Source organism: Furipterus horrens, unplaced genomic scaffold (assembly GCF_987537825.1).
Source record: "Furipterus horrens unplaced genomic scaffold, mFurHor1.1.pri manual_scaffold_8, whole genome shotgun sequence".
Lineage (NCBI taxonomy): Eukaryota > Metazoa > Chordata > Mammalia > Chiroptera > Furipteridae > Furipterus > Furipterus horrens.
Genome location: NW_028327178.1, coordinates 85,792,986 through 85,810,098, shown reverse-complemented (window position 1 = coordinate 85,810,098; position 17,113 = coordinate 85,792,986). Strand labels below are relative to the sequence as shown.

The 17,113-nt window shown below is 41.1% G+C and overlaps 1 protein-coding gene across 1 annotated transcript in view; it reads left to right on the top strand.

The window, feature by feature from the left end:
- Nucleotides 1-6,778: 6,778 nt before the first annotated feature.
- Nucleotides 6,779-17,113, top strand: part of CDS2 (CDP-diacylglycerol synthase 2) — a 47,175-nt gene continuing 36,840 nt past the window's right edge. Inside the window, exon 1 of the mRNA XM_090286072.1 lies at nucleotides 6,779-7,090. Coding sequence (XP_090142198.1) covers nucleotides 7,034-7,090 — 57 coding nt within the window. The 5' untranslated portion in view covers nucleotides 6,779-7,033. The remainder of the gene's footprint in view (nucleotides 7,091-17,113) is intronic.

The window sequence follows — 17,113 nt, the reverse complement described above, 5'->3', positions numbered from 1 at the left end:
CCACGCTGTCCCGCCTATATCTCGGCGGAACGCTAGGGCCAATCCTGTGCTTTATCTGCGCTAAGCCCGCCCCCCGTGAACAGCCATTGGGTTATGACGGAACCGGACCGAGGTAGGAACGCTGCGTTTTCGGGGGCGGGCGGAACGGCGTCGGCCAGGACTCCCACCCCTTCCGTCACGCTGTGGAGTCTGAACGCTGGACATGCCCGGGCATTAGTGAGGCCCAGGTTTGGGGCCAACGAGCTTCAGCATTGTGGTACTGTACCTCCTCAACTTCCCCCTTCGGGGATAGACAATTGCCAGACCTGAGAGTGAAAGGGAAACAAATCAAGAATATCGGGAGGGAAAGCGTTCTTGTAGCCCGAAGAGAACTGCTTTAAGTCTGCGCTTCATTTTTGCTCTTGTGGAAGTGACACGTTCGTAAAAGTCGAAAGATAAAGAGGTGTACAGTTGTAAAACATAACTAGCTCCCACCACCATCTCTTAACGCGCACCCCCCCGACACCAATCTTCTATCACTCAATAGTTTCCGTATACAGCTTTCTAAGCATTTTTTCTACGCAAATACACGCTTTAAAAAGCAAAAAATGGGTTCATATCGCTAACACTTTTGCAATGTACTTAATAAAGTGTATTTAATTTTATGCCATGTACACGTTTTCTATACGACTACCCTTTTTTAAAACTTTTATTTTAAAAAGATGGCGTAACACAGGCATACCTCGAAGATAATGCGATTCCTTCCAGGCCACCGCAATAAAGGCAGAAAGGCAATAAAGAAAGTCGTGATCGTTTTGCTGGTGGAGGGTCTTGCCTTTAATTTGTAAAAACAGTCGCACCTTTGGAACCCAATAAAATGAAGCGCCATAAACGAGGTATGCCTGTATCCTGCATTTGTAACCTGATTTACCAATTTTTTGTAATTACAAACATCTTTGGGCACTTAGGTGATTTTTGTGAGATCAACTCCTAGAACTAGCATTGCTGGGTGGAAGAGCATACACATTAAATATTTGATTAATGTTACTAAACTGACCTAAAAAATTGCAATTTACATTCCAGTTAAGACTATATGAGCACGCTCATTTCCTCTGATTTTTCTAATATAGGTATTTTCAATCTCAATTTTAAATCAGTGCTCATTTGTGTGGTTCAATTTGCATATTAAAAAAGTTATAGGTTGGACATTTTTCATATATTTCTTGACCATTGCATGTTTATATTTTTCCATCAAACTGTCTTTTTCTTATTGATTAAAAGGAACACTATATATATTAATCATTTTCCCATTATATATTCTTCCCCCTGGCTTTGCTATTTCTCTTTCATTTTCATTACAGAATTTCCCTTTAGTTCCGTTTGATATATCTTGGACTGTAGAATTCTTTAGTTTTTCTATGTATCCAGGTGTGGATTTAGCTTTATTTATTATGTTCAGGGAATTTTGAGTTCCTGAATCAGAAGATTCATGCATTTCACCAAGTCTGGATGGAATATGCTCAACCATTATGACTTCAAATATTGCCTTTTCCCTATTCTGTTCTCTCCGTCTGGCATTTATATTAGATACATCTATTTCACTGAATTTAAGAACACCTTAAATTATAAAATGTGCTTTTATTTTATGTAGCACATGAAAGAAAAAATGTCAAACTTTTAAAAATATTTGTATTATATATTACTCCTGTGCATACATTAAAATACATAAACAGATAATAAATATGTATGTACCTAAATATAAAAATAAGAATGAAGTCCTAGTCGGTGTGGTTTAGTTGGTTGAAGTGTCCCATAAACTGAAAGGTCGTCGGTTTGATTTCCCAGTCGGAGCACCTGCCTGGGTTACAGGTTTGGTCTCTGGTCAGGGTGCATATGAGAGGCAACCATGTTTCTCTCTCACATCAATGTTTCTCCCTCTCTTTCTCCCTCCCCCTCTCTAAAATCAATTAGCATGTCCTCAGGTAAGGATAAAAAAAAAATTAAAAATATAAGAATAAAGATAGTCTATGTTTTAAAAATACATATAAACAAAATTAACTGGTGAAGGCATTCCTAATATTTCTCTGCATTTAATTGTCCACTCAGTTGCTGATACTGCTCTTTTTCTGTATAATTTCATTATCTCTTGTCAAGGATGCTGATAATGCAGCATTCTCAAGAGTGCTAGTCTATTGTCTGGAATTTCTTCCATGTCTCTGTCACCCATTTGTAATGTTTTTTTATTTAAAAAATTTTAATTCAATTTATTTAAATTAAAAACAGAAAAACAGTACACACCCATTTCCACCCTCAGCTCCCTTTGCCACTACCTCTGGCAGCCATCGATCTGTTCGCTTGTATCTATGATCTTGCTTTTTTGTGTGTGTGTTTGGTTGCACATATAAGAGAGATCATACAGTGTTTATCTTTCTGTGTCTGACTTATTTCACTTAGCATAATACCTCTCAGGTCCATCCATATTGTTGCACATTTGTATGGCTGAATAATATTCCATTGTACATATATATGCATCCATTAATGGACACTTAGGTTGTTTCTATATCTTGGCTATTGTAAATAATGCTGCAGTGAAAATAGGGGTGTGTATATCATTTCAAGTTAACATTTTTGTTTTCTTTGGGCAAATACCCAGAAGTAGAATTGTTGAATCATTTGGTAGTTCCATTTTTAATTTTTTTCAGGAACTTCCATTCAGTTTCTCACAGTGGCTACACCAATTTACATTCTCACCAACAGTGCACATGGTTCTCTTTTCTCCACATCCTCACCAACACTTATTTCTTGCCTTTTTTATAATAGCCATTCTAACGGGTGTGAGTTGATACTGCATTGTGGCTTTGATTTGTATTTCTCTGCTGAATAATGACGTTGAGCACTATTGGCCTGTTGGCCAATGGTATGTCTTTTTTGGAAAAATGTCTATTCAGATCTTATGCCCATTTTTTAATTGGATTTTGTTTTTGCTATTGAGTTGTATGAATTATTTCCCATTTTTTTTTTTTTTTTTTTTTTTTTTTTTTACCCTTTATTTCTTTATTCCCAGTTTGGATACCTTTTATATCTTTCTCTTCTCTTTTTTTTTTTTTTTTTTTTTTTTATTATTCTTTTTTTTTTTTAAGTATATTTTATTGATTATGCTGTTACAGTAGTTCCAATTTTTTCCCCTTTACTCCCCTCACCCAGTATCTCCCTCCCCCAGCATCCCCCCCCAAGTCCATACCCATGGTTCGTAAAAAATAACTATCCCTCCCTCTCAGATATTAAGACCCTTTGTAATCTTGTAAAGGACAATGGGCGAAGGTCTCAAGCTCCTCTAGCTGCTTCAAGCTGGACCCATTTTTTTATTTATTGTTTTTCTATTACAGTTGTCCCACTTTTTCCCCCATTGCTCCTCCCTACCTCACCCATCCTCCTTCTCCCATAGTCAATCCCCACCTTGTTGTTCATGTCCATTGGTCATTTGTACTAGTTCCTTGAGTATGAATTCTTTATACAATATATGTTGGATATCCCCCTGGCTGGTTTGGCTCAGTGGATTGAGCGTCGGCCTGCGAGCTAAGTGTCGCTGGTTCGATCTTCCAGTCAGGGCACATCAGAGAAGGAAAACTCTGACTCCAAAAAACCTCCGCTGCCTTGCGGCATACCTCTTCAGGGGAAAGGCTAAGGGAGTAAACCCCGACAGTAAATCCGGAGCCGGAGTCCCTAAGGCGGTTTGACGTTGTAGTCAACACCGGCAACTCCTGCGGCGCACCTGAAGCCAAGCTGTATTGACTCCGTCTTTCCCTTGGACCCTTCAGCTGCGAAGAGAGGGGGGGGGTCTGCTGCATGGGCCACAGCAGACCCTCCATATCACCCTGCCCAGGCTCTGTAGCTTCAGCTTCAGTGGAGAGGACACTCCAGCGTCATCGCAAGATGTCGATTCAACACTGGAAGAGACACTGTCACTCCCGAGTCGGACTGCACAGCCATTCTCGGCGGTGCAGATAGACTCTTAAGAAGCTACACCATCGTCTCTCGAGACGGACGGCTGCCGACGACGACGACGACGATATGTTGAATACTAGCCCTTTATCAATATATGATTTACAATTATTTTCTCCCATTCATTATGTTATCTTTTCATTTTGATGGTTTCCCATTTGTAAGTTTTGATACTAGCACTTTCTAGCTTTATGTGTGATCAGTTATCCTTTTGCATACATCTTAGTGTCAAACATAAATGCTTCACCTATCTGTATTTTCCTTTCTTAGGACTTCTAGAGTCTCCGTTCCTTTGCGAAATGTGTTCATTCCTCCAGTAAGGAACATTTGCTTCACTAATAACAAATGTATACTCTGCTGCTGTTTCTGTGCTTTTTGCTTACATAATAACATTTTGGTTTAATGACAAATCAAAGTGTAATGGATTTGAAGGCATTTTGAAGTGGCAGTTAAACTCCACCCACAATGCTCTTGATCAGTTGAAAGGAGACATATGAATGGCTATGACCTGTGGTCAGAGAAGGTCTCTCCAAGGAGGTAGCATTTTACTGGAGAAGCCAGTTTGGAGACTTAAAGAAAGAGTACTCTGGCTGAAAGAATAGCATGTTTAAGGACAGGGTGCTTAAAAGGTGTTGAGATAGTAGTTAAGCTTTAGAATTCAAAGCTTTTTAAGGGGGAGGGGCTTCCCAGTTTTATTGTAAAAGACTGATGTATCTGGAACACACTGAACAACGAACAATGAGGAAAGCAGTGCAAAGTGAGGCTGCAAATAGAAGCAGGGGTGAGATCTTATAGGACTTTGCAAGACCTCTGTAAATGCAAGGGAAAGTCATCATAAGAAGGTCTTTGCCCTGGCCCTGGTAGGATTGCTTGGTTGGTTAAGAGTGTCATCCCGTATGCCAAGGTTGTGGGTTCGATCCCTCATCAGGGCACATAACAAGAATCAACAAACCAATGCATAAATAGCAATCATACTGTGTCTTCTGGAATTCAGATATACATGAACTGGTTCTCCAACCTCCTTTATATTAGGTTGGGTTCGAAAGGACTGATGTAATGCTTACTCACTCAGATGTGACCTTGCAAAATTAGATGCCCTAAAAGTGAGGATCTGGATACCAACACCTCCACCTGTCTCAGAGTGACTTTGTGGTGATTTCTGTGTTTATGTCCCTCTAGGTTCTTTTTAATCCTCACCCAAGGATTTTTTTTTTAAAAATTGGTTTTAGAGAGGAAGGGAATGAAGGAGGGAGGGAGAGAGGGGGAGAAAGGGAGGGGGGAGGGGGAGGGGAGAGAGAGAGTCGGGGCGGGAAATACTGATTGGTGCCTCCATAATGCACCTCAACCGACCAGGGATCAAACCTGCAACCTAGGTATGTGCCCTGACTGGGCATCATACCTGCAAACTTTTGGTATATGGGAGGATGCTCCAATCAGCTGAGCTAACTGGCCAGAGCTAGGTTCTTTAAACAATAAACCTTGTTTAATTTACCTAAGGGGTGTCTGGTCTTTAGATCAAGAAGTGACAACTTAACAGTCAAAATGGTGATCACAGTCTTCAGCAGACTAAAAGTTTTAAAATTAGCATCAGCATGGTATTTACTTTTACCAATAACATTAAACCAAAAGACAAGATAAAACACAAAAGCAAAGCTTTCTGTAAATAAATTTTGGCCTGAAGGGAGTGGTATGTTTCTCTAAAAAACCCAAACAAGGATATGCGCAATTTTGTTAATACAAAAAAACAACAACTAAGTTTAGTGTTCCTCTACACCTATTTTTACTGTCACTGTGAAACACTGTTACAGGAACTTGGAAATATACTCTTAGAGAAATCAAGAAGATATAATGCCCTTTTCAGAATTCTATCTCCCCCAAACCCACAGTTCAGGTCAAAATTGCTTATACAAAACTGCAACTCGTCTGTATGCAAGTTCCTTTCCTTGTTAAATTACAATACGCTTAAGGGAAGGGACCTCATTTTATACTTGTTTTACATCCTTACAAGACAGCGAATAAGAACCACTGAAAGCGATGTTTGAGCAACATAGGTTAGAGTGGGCTTCGGTAAGAAACAGTTGTATTCTAATTCTTAGTGGGCACGTTTTAGCTGTGAGACCTTGGTGAAATAATTTCCTTTAGGAGAAAATTTAAATCCATTCAGCAAGTACTTAGGGTGTGTCAGGTACATAGGGGATCCGGCTATGAACAAAAGTAGGAAGCATTCCTATCCAAAAAAGGTCCGCGGAAGATCTTATCTGGCAGGTGTTTGCAGAGTAAATGAGATAAATGTAAGCGATTACTTGGTTCACTGCCTAGCACATAATTAATGTTCAGTAAGTACTAGTGACAACTTTGCGAAGCAACGCAGATTAAAGTTTGGGTTTCACTTCCTTAACACGTGACGACCTCCTCTTACACAGTTTGGCTCCCCAGTTTTCCCATCAGGGCCTAACGAGTGCCTATTTACAAGCGGGAGTGAAAAGCCCTGATTAAGAAGGGCACAAAGCCCGGAGCACCAAGCAAGGCACAGGTCGAGATAGGGTCCCCAAGTTGCCTTTCGCCTTCAGCAACCCGTTACCTCCAGGTGTCACCGCGAGCCATCTGCGGTATGGTCGGAGCTCTCATTGGCTAGTCTTCCTCGGAAACGCACGCCTTTTCCCGCCCCCTCACGTTGCTGTCCAATGCGTGCCTACTTTCTCCGCCCCACCCCGCCCTCACTGCCCTGCCTCCCTGGCGGATTTGCACCATTGGTGGATCTCCCTTGGAGGTGCGCGTGCGTGCTTGCTGCCGAGAGAGTGGGGGCGAGAGGGCCGGGGCTGGAGGGGGCCCACCGTGCTCCGCCCCGGTGAACGGGCGGTGGTGGTGCTGGGCGGGGCCAAGGTCCAGGGCTGACTGCTAGGCTGCGGTGGGCCTGCGAGCTGCTGCGGAGCCGTGCGCTGCCTAGGCGGGGCGGGGCCGGCCGAGAGGAGTCCGCGCGTGCCCGCGCAGAGCTGCCTCCTCCGCCGGCTCCGCTGCTCCCCCGCGGCATCGTTGCCCGGTAGTCTCCAGCATGAACGAGCTGAGGTTTAGGGCGGTCCGCGAGCCGGACGCACCGCCGGAGGACAAGGTAGCGACGGTCTGCGGGTGGGCGCGGCCGGGGCAGCGGCGCTTCTCGGAGGTCCGCGGGGGCGTGCGCAAAGGGGTCGTCTAGGTCTTTGACTCTTTGTGGTAGCCGACGTCGGCACCGAGCCTGGGCAGCGCGAGGGTCATTGGTTGCGGGAACCCTGCGGAGTGCGTGTCTGGTCAACAAGTCGGGATTCCCGGGGTCGCGGCTTTTGGGTCCGATTGTGGGTGGTATCTCTGCGGCGCAAAAAGGAGAGCGCTGAGGGTGCGCACCGCCGCCTGCCTCCTAGGGCTGATTGGGGTCACACTCCAGTCCCCCACCTCTCGAGGCCTTCCTGGGTGTTAAGAGGTCGAGACCCCGCAGAGCCTTCTCGGGTAGGCGACTCGACTCCTCTGTGCCCGACTTAGGCTCTCCGCACCCCTCCAAAAATTTTTGGCGGGGTGTTTCAAGACAAGGCCTTGGGATTTGCCTCGTAGGAGATTAAAACCCTTCTTGAAAGTGAAATCCGTTGGCATTTAGCAGAGAGGTCTCTTGACTCACGCAGTCAGCAGGTGTTGGAAGGTATACTCCCAGTAGACGGGCTTTTTTCCTGCTTTAAGTGTAGGCAGTGATGGGGTAAAGGAGGAGAGTAAAAAAGAGGCCATCTTGGCGGGGATGCGGCTGGTTAAGGGGGTCAGCGATAAAGGGAGTAGACTTCTTGTTGAAGTGAAAGGTTTGTGTAGGCGAGTTGAGAAAGGTGAAGGGAGAGTGGTTGGGATACTGTGGATGTTAAATAACAGCATAAGGGTTGGGACTTCATGGTAGTGTTTCGAGCCTCGAGTCAGCAGTGTTTAGGAGCATCATAGTTGGTAAATTGATCTGGAGTGGTGTGTAGAATGCACTGAGGGACCCTGTACCAGAATGAAAGAGATGGTTACCTGGGGTGTTGCTAATGAGTGACCTGCAGATGTTTTCTTTGGTTTACGTGTTGCTTTAAAAACAAGATTACTCCTAACAGTCTGAATTTCTTGGTTATATTGGGTAATTGGAAGATCTGCCATCATGTTCCCACCTGATTAGCATTTATTTGGCTGGAGCCTAGGAACAGCTGTTCCCATCAAGCCCTGTGGCTGCATACCACGCCAACAGCACCCACCTATGTAGCTTGCAGGTTTTGATAACTGGAGGAAAGGGATATTAGGGAAACAGCAGGAAGGAAGTGTAAGATGTGGTGAGGGGTATGAACAGCAGTTATATCAGGAGGTTTTAGGTGAAAGAATGTTTTGGATTTTTTAAAAAGATTTTATTTTTATTTTTAGAGACAGGGGAAGGGAGGGAGAAGGAGAGGGAGAGAAACATCAATGAGTGGTTGCCTCACACTCCCCCAACTGAGGACCTGGCCCACAACCCAGGCATGTGCCCTGACTGGGAATCGAACCGGCAGTCATTTTGGTTCTCAGACCTGTACTCAATCCACTGAACCACACCAGTCAATACTGTTTTGGGTTTTAAACAACTCTGTTCTTGTTGCCTTTTTTTTTTTTTTTTTAAAGATTTTATCAATTTATTTTCAGAGACAGAAGGGAGGGAGAAAGAGAAGGAGAGAAACATGGATTGGTTGCCTCTCACACGCCCCAACCCGAAGGCCCCTGCCTACAATTCAGGCATGGTCCCTGACTGGGAATCCAACCCTGGACCTTTTGGTTTGCAGATGGGCACTCAATTCACTGAACCACACCAGCCAGGGCTGTTGTTGCTTTTGACAGTGGGTCATCCAAGGAGAACATTCTATATTAATTTTTAGGATATATTTTGGAGAAAACTTAGGGCTTCTGTGCAAGTTTAGGAGTCGTTTGCAGAGACAAGGTACTTAGCAATCTCTGATCTTCCTATTAACTACCCTGTTTGGGCCTGGAAGAACTCTTTCTCCACCCTGTATAGTAGTTGGTGAGTATTCAGATGTTTGAAGGCTAAGTAGCCCTCTTTAAGGGTGACAGGTCAGACTTGTTGATGGGGCTTTGTGTGAGAAGAGGGGGAAAAAAGAAGGCATGGGAGCTAGTGTGCTATATTTTTAAAAAGCTAACTATTTGTAATAAGTAGACATATTACTAGTAAAAACCAAACCAAACCATACACACAGGAAACCCCCACTGGATTACAAAGTGAAACAAAATTTTTATCCTCTCCACCCAAGACATCTTGGACCCATCTCCAAAAAAGAACTTCTGGCCAATGTCACCCCAATAAAGTCATAAAGTAAAAAACAAAACACCCTCCCAAAAAAAACCCACAAAGACCTCTTTGAAAAAAGAGAAGGGAAGAGAAAAGGAAAGGAAAGGAAAAAAGTGCCCAATGATTTCTAAATATTTTCTCATCCCTTGTTTTAGGTAGGGAGGACATGAGGAGCTGTCCAGCTAAAGATGCCTTAATTTTTTACAACTGCACTACCACTTATACAATGACATAATGACTGGAGGTTGTGAGGTCCATTAAGTGCATGTTGCTTCCTGAAACATAGCAGCTACTGTATTCTGTTAGAAGCCTGATGTACTCTATTAGTTCTGAACAAGGCAATCAGCCCCATCACCCCATCACTGTATTTCTGAATTATCATGCATGGGGTTTTTAAATATAGATCCATTTTAAGAACTGTGAAATACTTTATTTGCCTTTGGTGAATGTACATTTTAGAGTTTTAAAAAATACTGATTTATTTTATAGGTTGAAAAACCTACTGCTATGATTTTGCTTTTGCCAATATTCTTGTCAGAACCTAAGAAAATTAGAAATAACTAAAAAAGGGTATTAAAAAAAAAGATTTTATTTGTTTTTAGAGAGAGGGGAGGGAGAGATAAAGAGATGGAAAGAAACATCAATGTGTGGTTGCCTCTCACGCACCCCCAACTGGGGACCTGGCCTGCAACCCAGGCGTATGCCCTGACTGGGAATTGAACCAGCGACCCTTTGGTTCTCAGGCCAGCACTCAATCCACTGAACCACACCAGCCAGGGCAAAAGGGTATCTTTTTAGGGAAATAAATTGTGAAATGGGAATTTGCTTATTTCATGGAAGAATTCAGAAAACAATATCAGGTCAATTCATTAAAAGAACTGAAACAAATTTGAAAATTCTTTAAAATGTTACAGTTGCTTAACTGCTGTGGCAAAATTGTTTTGTAAATAAGCAGACAGTTTCAAAATAACCTGGCTAATATGTTTATTATAAAAGTCAGAAGGTATTTTGTTATATTTAGCATCATAGAATGGAATTTTCATAGCCAGTTGCTAATAAAGGAAATGTTTTCCTCTGAGAATCATGCTTATAATTTTAAAGTCCCAAAGCACAGTATTGTTGCCAAAGTAAGAAAATTGGAATTTAAACTTTGGGAATGATCCTCTTCCTTCCCAACCATGTTTTTACAATATAGCTTAGGAATGAAGATGAATCATGGGCCAAAAGATTGGCTTCTTAAAATTTGTGATGGCATTGGCATTTCAAGAGACTTTGTTTTAGAAGTTATAGTGAAGGTTCTGGGTTTTCGGCTGTACTTAGATGCTGGAGAGCTATTTAAATTAGAGCTTTACTCCTTTCAAGGCTTCCCTGCTTGATTGATGAAACCAGTATCAGGAGGGAATAGTGACATTTAGAAAGGGGAGTTTAAGTTTTATCTAAAAACAGTGGTTTAAAGTAGGGGCTTAAGAGTTAGTTAGGTCCATCTTGAGCCTGGGTTCTGCATCCTAAGAGCTGTATAACTTTGAGCAAATCACTATACAGTACTTGTATAAAAGCCTCAGTTTGTCCATTTCTGAAATGGGGCGATAAAATAGTATGTGCATCAGAGGATATTTGTGTGGATCGTGTTATACAGATGGGGCAGGAATAGTCACATTGTAATAATGTTAGTTGTTTTTGGTTGAAACAGTTCTATGGGAAAAAACTTAATATTCACCTGCTTTTGGAAGATGAATAAATCTTTGTTATAAATGTTTGGACTAGTCTTTTCCTATTCATTACCTTTTAAGGAAAGTGTTGCGGACAGAGCTTGGCCTTCTCTGACCTATCTTTTCAGTTTATTTTCTTACTGTTTTTCAGTGCTCAGAATCACAGTCAAGCTTAAACTGTAGAAGGAACGTCGCTCTATTCAATTATCTTCCCTTCATAGTACTACTATGATACATATATTGTTAGGACAGTGGTGAATCATTAGAAATGGTTTTCTGATATACTTTTTAAGAGTGAACTACTAAAATAATAAAATCTTATTTTAAGAGCTCAGAGAAGGAAAACTCTGACTCCAAAAAACCTCCGCTGCCTTGCGGCATACCTCTTCAGGGGAAAGGCTAAGGGAGTAAACCCCGACAGAAAATTCAGAGCCGGAGTCCCTAAGGCGGTTTGACGTTGTAGTCAACACCGGCAACTCCTGCGGCGCACCTGAAGCCAAGCTGTATTGACTCCGTCTTTCCCTTGGACCCTTCAGCTGCGAAGAGAGGGGGGGTCTGCTGCATGGGCCACAGCAGACCCTCCATATCACCCTGCCCAGGCTCTGTAGCTTCAGCTTCAGTGGAGAGGACACTCCAGCGTCATCGCAAGATGTCGATTCAACACGGGAGGAGACAGATACCGTGTCACTCCCGAGTCGGACTGCACAGCCATTCTCGGCGGTGCAGATAGACTCTTAAGAAGCTACACCATCGTCTCTCGAGACGGACGGGCATGGGCAGCAGACCCTCCATATCACCCTGCCCAGGCTCTGTAGCTTCAGCTTCACTGGAGAGGACACTCCAGCGTCATCACAAGATGTCGATTCAACACGGGAGGAGACAGATACCGTGTCACTCCCGAGTCGGACTGCACAGCCATTCTCGGCGGTGCAGATAGACTCTTAAGAAGCTACACCATTGTCTCTCGAGACGGACGGCTGCCGACTACGACGACGGATTTTAAGAGCTATAGCTACTTCAGGTGTAGGGGAAATGCTTTTTCTCAGAACTATTTTTCTTTGTTGACAGATTCTTTGGTATTGAAGAAATCAGTGAATCAAAGCTAGGGTTCTCAGACTTAATCATAAGGAGAAATGGTGAAAGATTGATTTGTCATATAACCCACCATTTTAAGTTTCTTTGGGATGGTGAGAGAAAGAGAGGGAGAGAGAGAGAAAGAGAGAAACATAAATTTGTTGTTCCACTTATTATGCATTCATTGGTTGATTCTTATATGTGCCCTGACCAGGGATCGAACCTGTAACCTTGGCAAATCAGGTCAGTTCTTTAACCTACTGAGCTATTCAGCCAGGGCTTAAGTTTCTTAATTTATGTTGCTCAGTCTAATTGTATTTTAAGAACTCAATTACTCCCCAATTTATGAGTACTTAAAATCAGTTTTTTTTAAAAAAGCTAATTTTGTTTTAAATGTTCTGTTTGCACAAATTTGTGATTTTTTTCTTTAGAAAAATTTATGTCTCTTAAAAATGTTAAATTGCTCTCACCAGATGTTAGAATTAGAAGGGATCCTAAAGGTCATTATTTTATAGAAGTGGATACCATAGCCCAATGTCACACAGGTGGTTAGATGCAGAAGGGTTAATAGTATGAAGCTTAAAAAAATTTTTTTTTCCCCTCATTATGTTGCATAATGCTGCTTTCAAGAGTACAGAATTAGTTTACAGACTTTTAAAGCTTCTGCATTGATTGATAGAAAAGAAAAGCCCAAATAGTACCTGTTTTTCCTATGTGGAAAAAATAGCAAAATAAATCTTTCAAAATATCAAATATATAAAAAATAAATTCTCATATGCTAAATGTGGAGCTTCTGAGAAACATTTTTGTTTTTGTAAAAACAGTTGATTAGGTTGTTTTCCTGGTTAATAGATGCCTGGTGATTATACATTTTGAAAGCCATCCCTGAGAGCAGCCACTTGGATATTATGAGGAAAATGTCCAGAATTTTATACCAATTTTGGCTTCAAATAATCATTCTTTCTCCATTAATTTGAAGAAATTCTTTAACTTGAATGCATCTGGGAAATCTTTGAAATGAATCTTGTAACTAATTTTATAGTGCAAATAATCATCCTTTAAACCATTCAAACAAGTGTGAGCATCAATACACCTGACTTGCACACTCTTCCATCCTTTCTAGGATGCACATAGGTGGAGTGCATTGGACTCATTAGTGTCCCAGTTGGTGTGCAGAGTGGCTGTCCGGCACACAGCTTCTTAACCTGTCCCTGTGCTGTGACAGCCCTGGCCTTTCTGATTGGCGCTGGAGGCTGCTGGGGGTGAGGAAGCACAGCCTTTCCTGTTATCATACTGCATCTCGTTTGGAAAGGACACAGATCCTGACACTTGATTGTTAATTTTGCCAGAGTCTTGTTGGAAGAATACTAATCTGTTCTTGGCATTGGGCAGAGTCCTAGCCTTGCAAGCCTTGCCATGTGACAGTTGCCTGGTTGGGGTGGTGGTACAGTGCCAGCGAGGGCAGACCTGCTCACCCTGCCAGTCCCTGATCTTTGTTCTCCTGCTGTTTGCCCCAACAGTGGAGATGGCATAGGGCCCACTAAGTTGAGTGACCTTTTAAGGAAAGTTAAATGTTGTTATGTTGTTTTGACTAGGCAGTACATGGTTCAGAATTTGATAGACACAAAGGGTGCCCTGTGAGCACCTCCTTCCTCCTACCTAGTTCTCCCCAGAGGCAGCCTCTTGTTCCAGGTTGTGGTGCTTATGAGTGGCTGCTGTTTGTGCGGAAGGACTTGGCCTGTCCTTCCAAAATTAGATGTCCTTTTGATTTGTTGACCTTTGTGCTGGATTTCTCTGTGAAGACTTTGCTGTTTTTGAAAGAGCCCTTGAGACGTGGGATTTACTGGTAACACTCTCTGTTCGTGGGTTTCTGATGTGAGAATATCTGTCATTGACTCTGGATCCCTCAGTGGCTGATTCTGAGAGCCTCGTCTCCACATCTGTGCCTTTAAACATTTTTTTAAATTTAATTTTTATTTATTGATGAGAGAGAGAGAGAGAATCTGTTGTTCCACCTGTCTGTCTATGCATTCAATGGTTGATTCTTGTTCATGCCCTGACTGACGATTGATCCCACAATCTTCACTCATCTGGACAGTGCTCCCAACCAAATGAGCTATCTGGCCAGGGCCCCACATCTGTATCTTGCTAGTCCTGTGGTGTTGGTGGTTTGCAGGACATTTTTTCTTTCTTTTTTTTTTGCTTAAAAAAAAAATATATATATATATATATATATATTACTAAATATATATGCATGTATATTTATATAATCTTATTTGATTGTTGTACAATTACAGTTGTCCCAATTTTTCCTCTGGTGTGCAGGACATTCTTAGGTGCATGCCCTCAGTCAGTGTAAACTTAACTTTGTCTCAAGTCTGCCTTTTCTCATTCTACACGTTGACCCTCCTCTTTCTGTCTCCTCTGCAAGTACAATCAGATCTCAGAGTTGCTGCAACTTGAAATCCATTAGTCTCTGTGTCTGCTCTGTCACCCAGTCCAGGTCATAGGTTTTAATGAGGTGTTACCTGAATTCCTTATCTGTTGCTCTTACGTATTTCCCATAGTTCAGGAATTGATGCTTGTACTTTTGTAAACCTTTCTAATTGAACTCCCTCCCTTTAGGATTTGTTCTTAGCCCCTTCTTGTCCATCTGTCCTTTGTATTTTCTAGCAGCTCTGAAACCACCCTATGAATTATAGGAAAAAAAAAATTAAGAGTTCTGGCCCCCTTTTTAGATCTCTTAAACTTGGTCCTTTAGAGCCTTCTCTCTTAACCAGCCCATTCCTCTTGCTTTGGTGCCTTTGTGACATGGATCTTGGCCCTTGCTATTTCCAGCCCTCAAAATGTGTTCTTTCTTTGTCATCCCTCTACCTACCTCTACCTATTTAAATCTTATTTTCTCAAAATTCATTTTAGAATTTCCCTATCTCAACACTTATTCAGGTTAGTATTTATTTTAGAAATCACAGAAATGTGTATATATGAGTATGAAATCCATTTATAGTCTCATCATTCAGAGAAACAACCATTGTTCAAATGAGTATGTCTCCTATGCCTATTGCTGCATATGGCTGTAACAGTGGCCACCATGCATGATCTGATAGCTTGCCTTTTTATGCTGTCAGAAACATTTTTCCAAATTGTTAATGTTCATTAAGCTCTTTGTAAACACTATTTCAAACTTTTTTTAAATTATAAAAGATACTCATTGTAGAAGCACGAAAAAAAAATCACCTTAATCCTGCCACTCAGAGATAACTACTGTTAATGTTTTGGTGTGTATGCTTTCTTTTTATACACACTGCACATTCCTGTACTACGTGTAGTACTGTTTTATGACTCAATTGTTTTTTTCTTTTTCTATAACTTGATTTTTTAAAACTAGGATATGCCTTAAACATTATTAAGGTCTTTAAAAATTCTAACCCAGCATAATTTTTAATGGCTGTAGGTCATTTTGCTGTTTGACTGTCCCATAACTTATTGAAACAGCCGGGTATTTAAGTTTTTTGCTGTTGTAGGCAGGCTGCAGAAAATACCCTTGTTAAAAAAAAAAACAAACTGAAAAACTTCTGCATGCATGATATTCTTAGATAAGTTCTTTGTTTACAACTATGGACTCAAGAAGGTGTATACATTGTTTCAGCTTTTGATACAAATGATGTATTTCCTTTCCTCAGTAAATTTGTAGCCACCATAACTGCCAGAGGGTCTTTGCATGTGTGTGGTTTCTCCTTCCTCACAAACGATTACTGAGTATTGACTTGTTTCTTGATCTTAGGCATTGTGATCTCGTAGTTACCAGGATAGACTTGGAGTTGAATTGCTTGATTTATAACCTGGCTCTACCCCTTACTTACCTCAGTTTTCTCATTTGAACAATTGGATTTAGAATTGGGTTGTTCTGAGGCATTATCATGCCTTTCCTATAGAAATTTCACCTTAAAATAGCAATTTTCAACCAATGTACCACAATAATTTTTAAAACATGCAATTCCTGACTATTTAGTCAGGGGAACTGACCTCTTTTCTCTTAGATTGTCAAATAAAAAAATGACAACAGCCGACACAATAATAGCTGCCCAGTGTGAATGAATCAAAATTAAATTTTTTGGGGGGGTCAGATCTGCAAAAATATGTATTTTTTTGGTGTGCCACAGAATTTTAGTAGTTTATGTGTGTCATGAGATGAAAAAGTTTGAAAATTCCTGCCTTAGAATAACCAAATAGTTTATTAGGAGAAGTTTCTCTTATTTAATTTTAAGATTACCCTTTATTTAAATAACTTACCGAAGGGTTTAGGACTAATGTTCCCAGCAGTATAGTGGACTGAATACCCTAATTAACTCTCCCACTAAAAATAACTAAAAAATATTTTATTTGCTAAAATAAAACTAAAATACGTTTTTCAGTATATTGATAAGCTGGCAAAAAAATAAAAAAGAATTTATAAAAGTCGAAACCTATATGAAAGCAGAACGACAGAAATAAATATTAAAGTCAGCTTCCACTTAGAGGATGTTGGCCAAACCACGTTAACTAAAGCTTTGGGAAAAGTTTCTCTTCATAGGGTAAATAGAAAAGGAGTGATAGAACATAAATATTTTCAATTATCACTGAATTACTAGAATGAGGTAGTAACCATTAGTGATATCTCCATCACAGACACAAGTAGATACTGTGTATCTCTTGATGGACAATACTACTAATGGATGAATCTTGTACAAAAAGCATATCGGAGCCCAATCAAGACTCTAGTTCTAAGTACTAGTTTACAGAAAATGCAAGGAGCGGAAGAATCCATTGAAAAACACCACTGGACAAATGATCCGGTACCTTTAGGAAATAAATGACAAGGAGACACCCCTCTCCCCAACTTAAAAAAAAATAAGAGAGAAGAGAGATCTACATGGAAAATAAATCCTACAGATTAAAAGACTTAAGGGATATTAATGATTTCTGACCTTACTTGGATCCATTCAATCAAACTGCTGTAAAGAGAAAAGAATTTAAATTATTGGGTAAATTT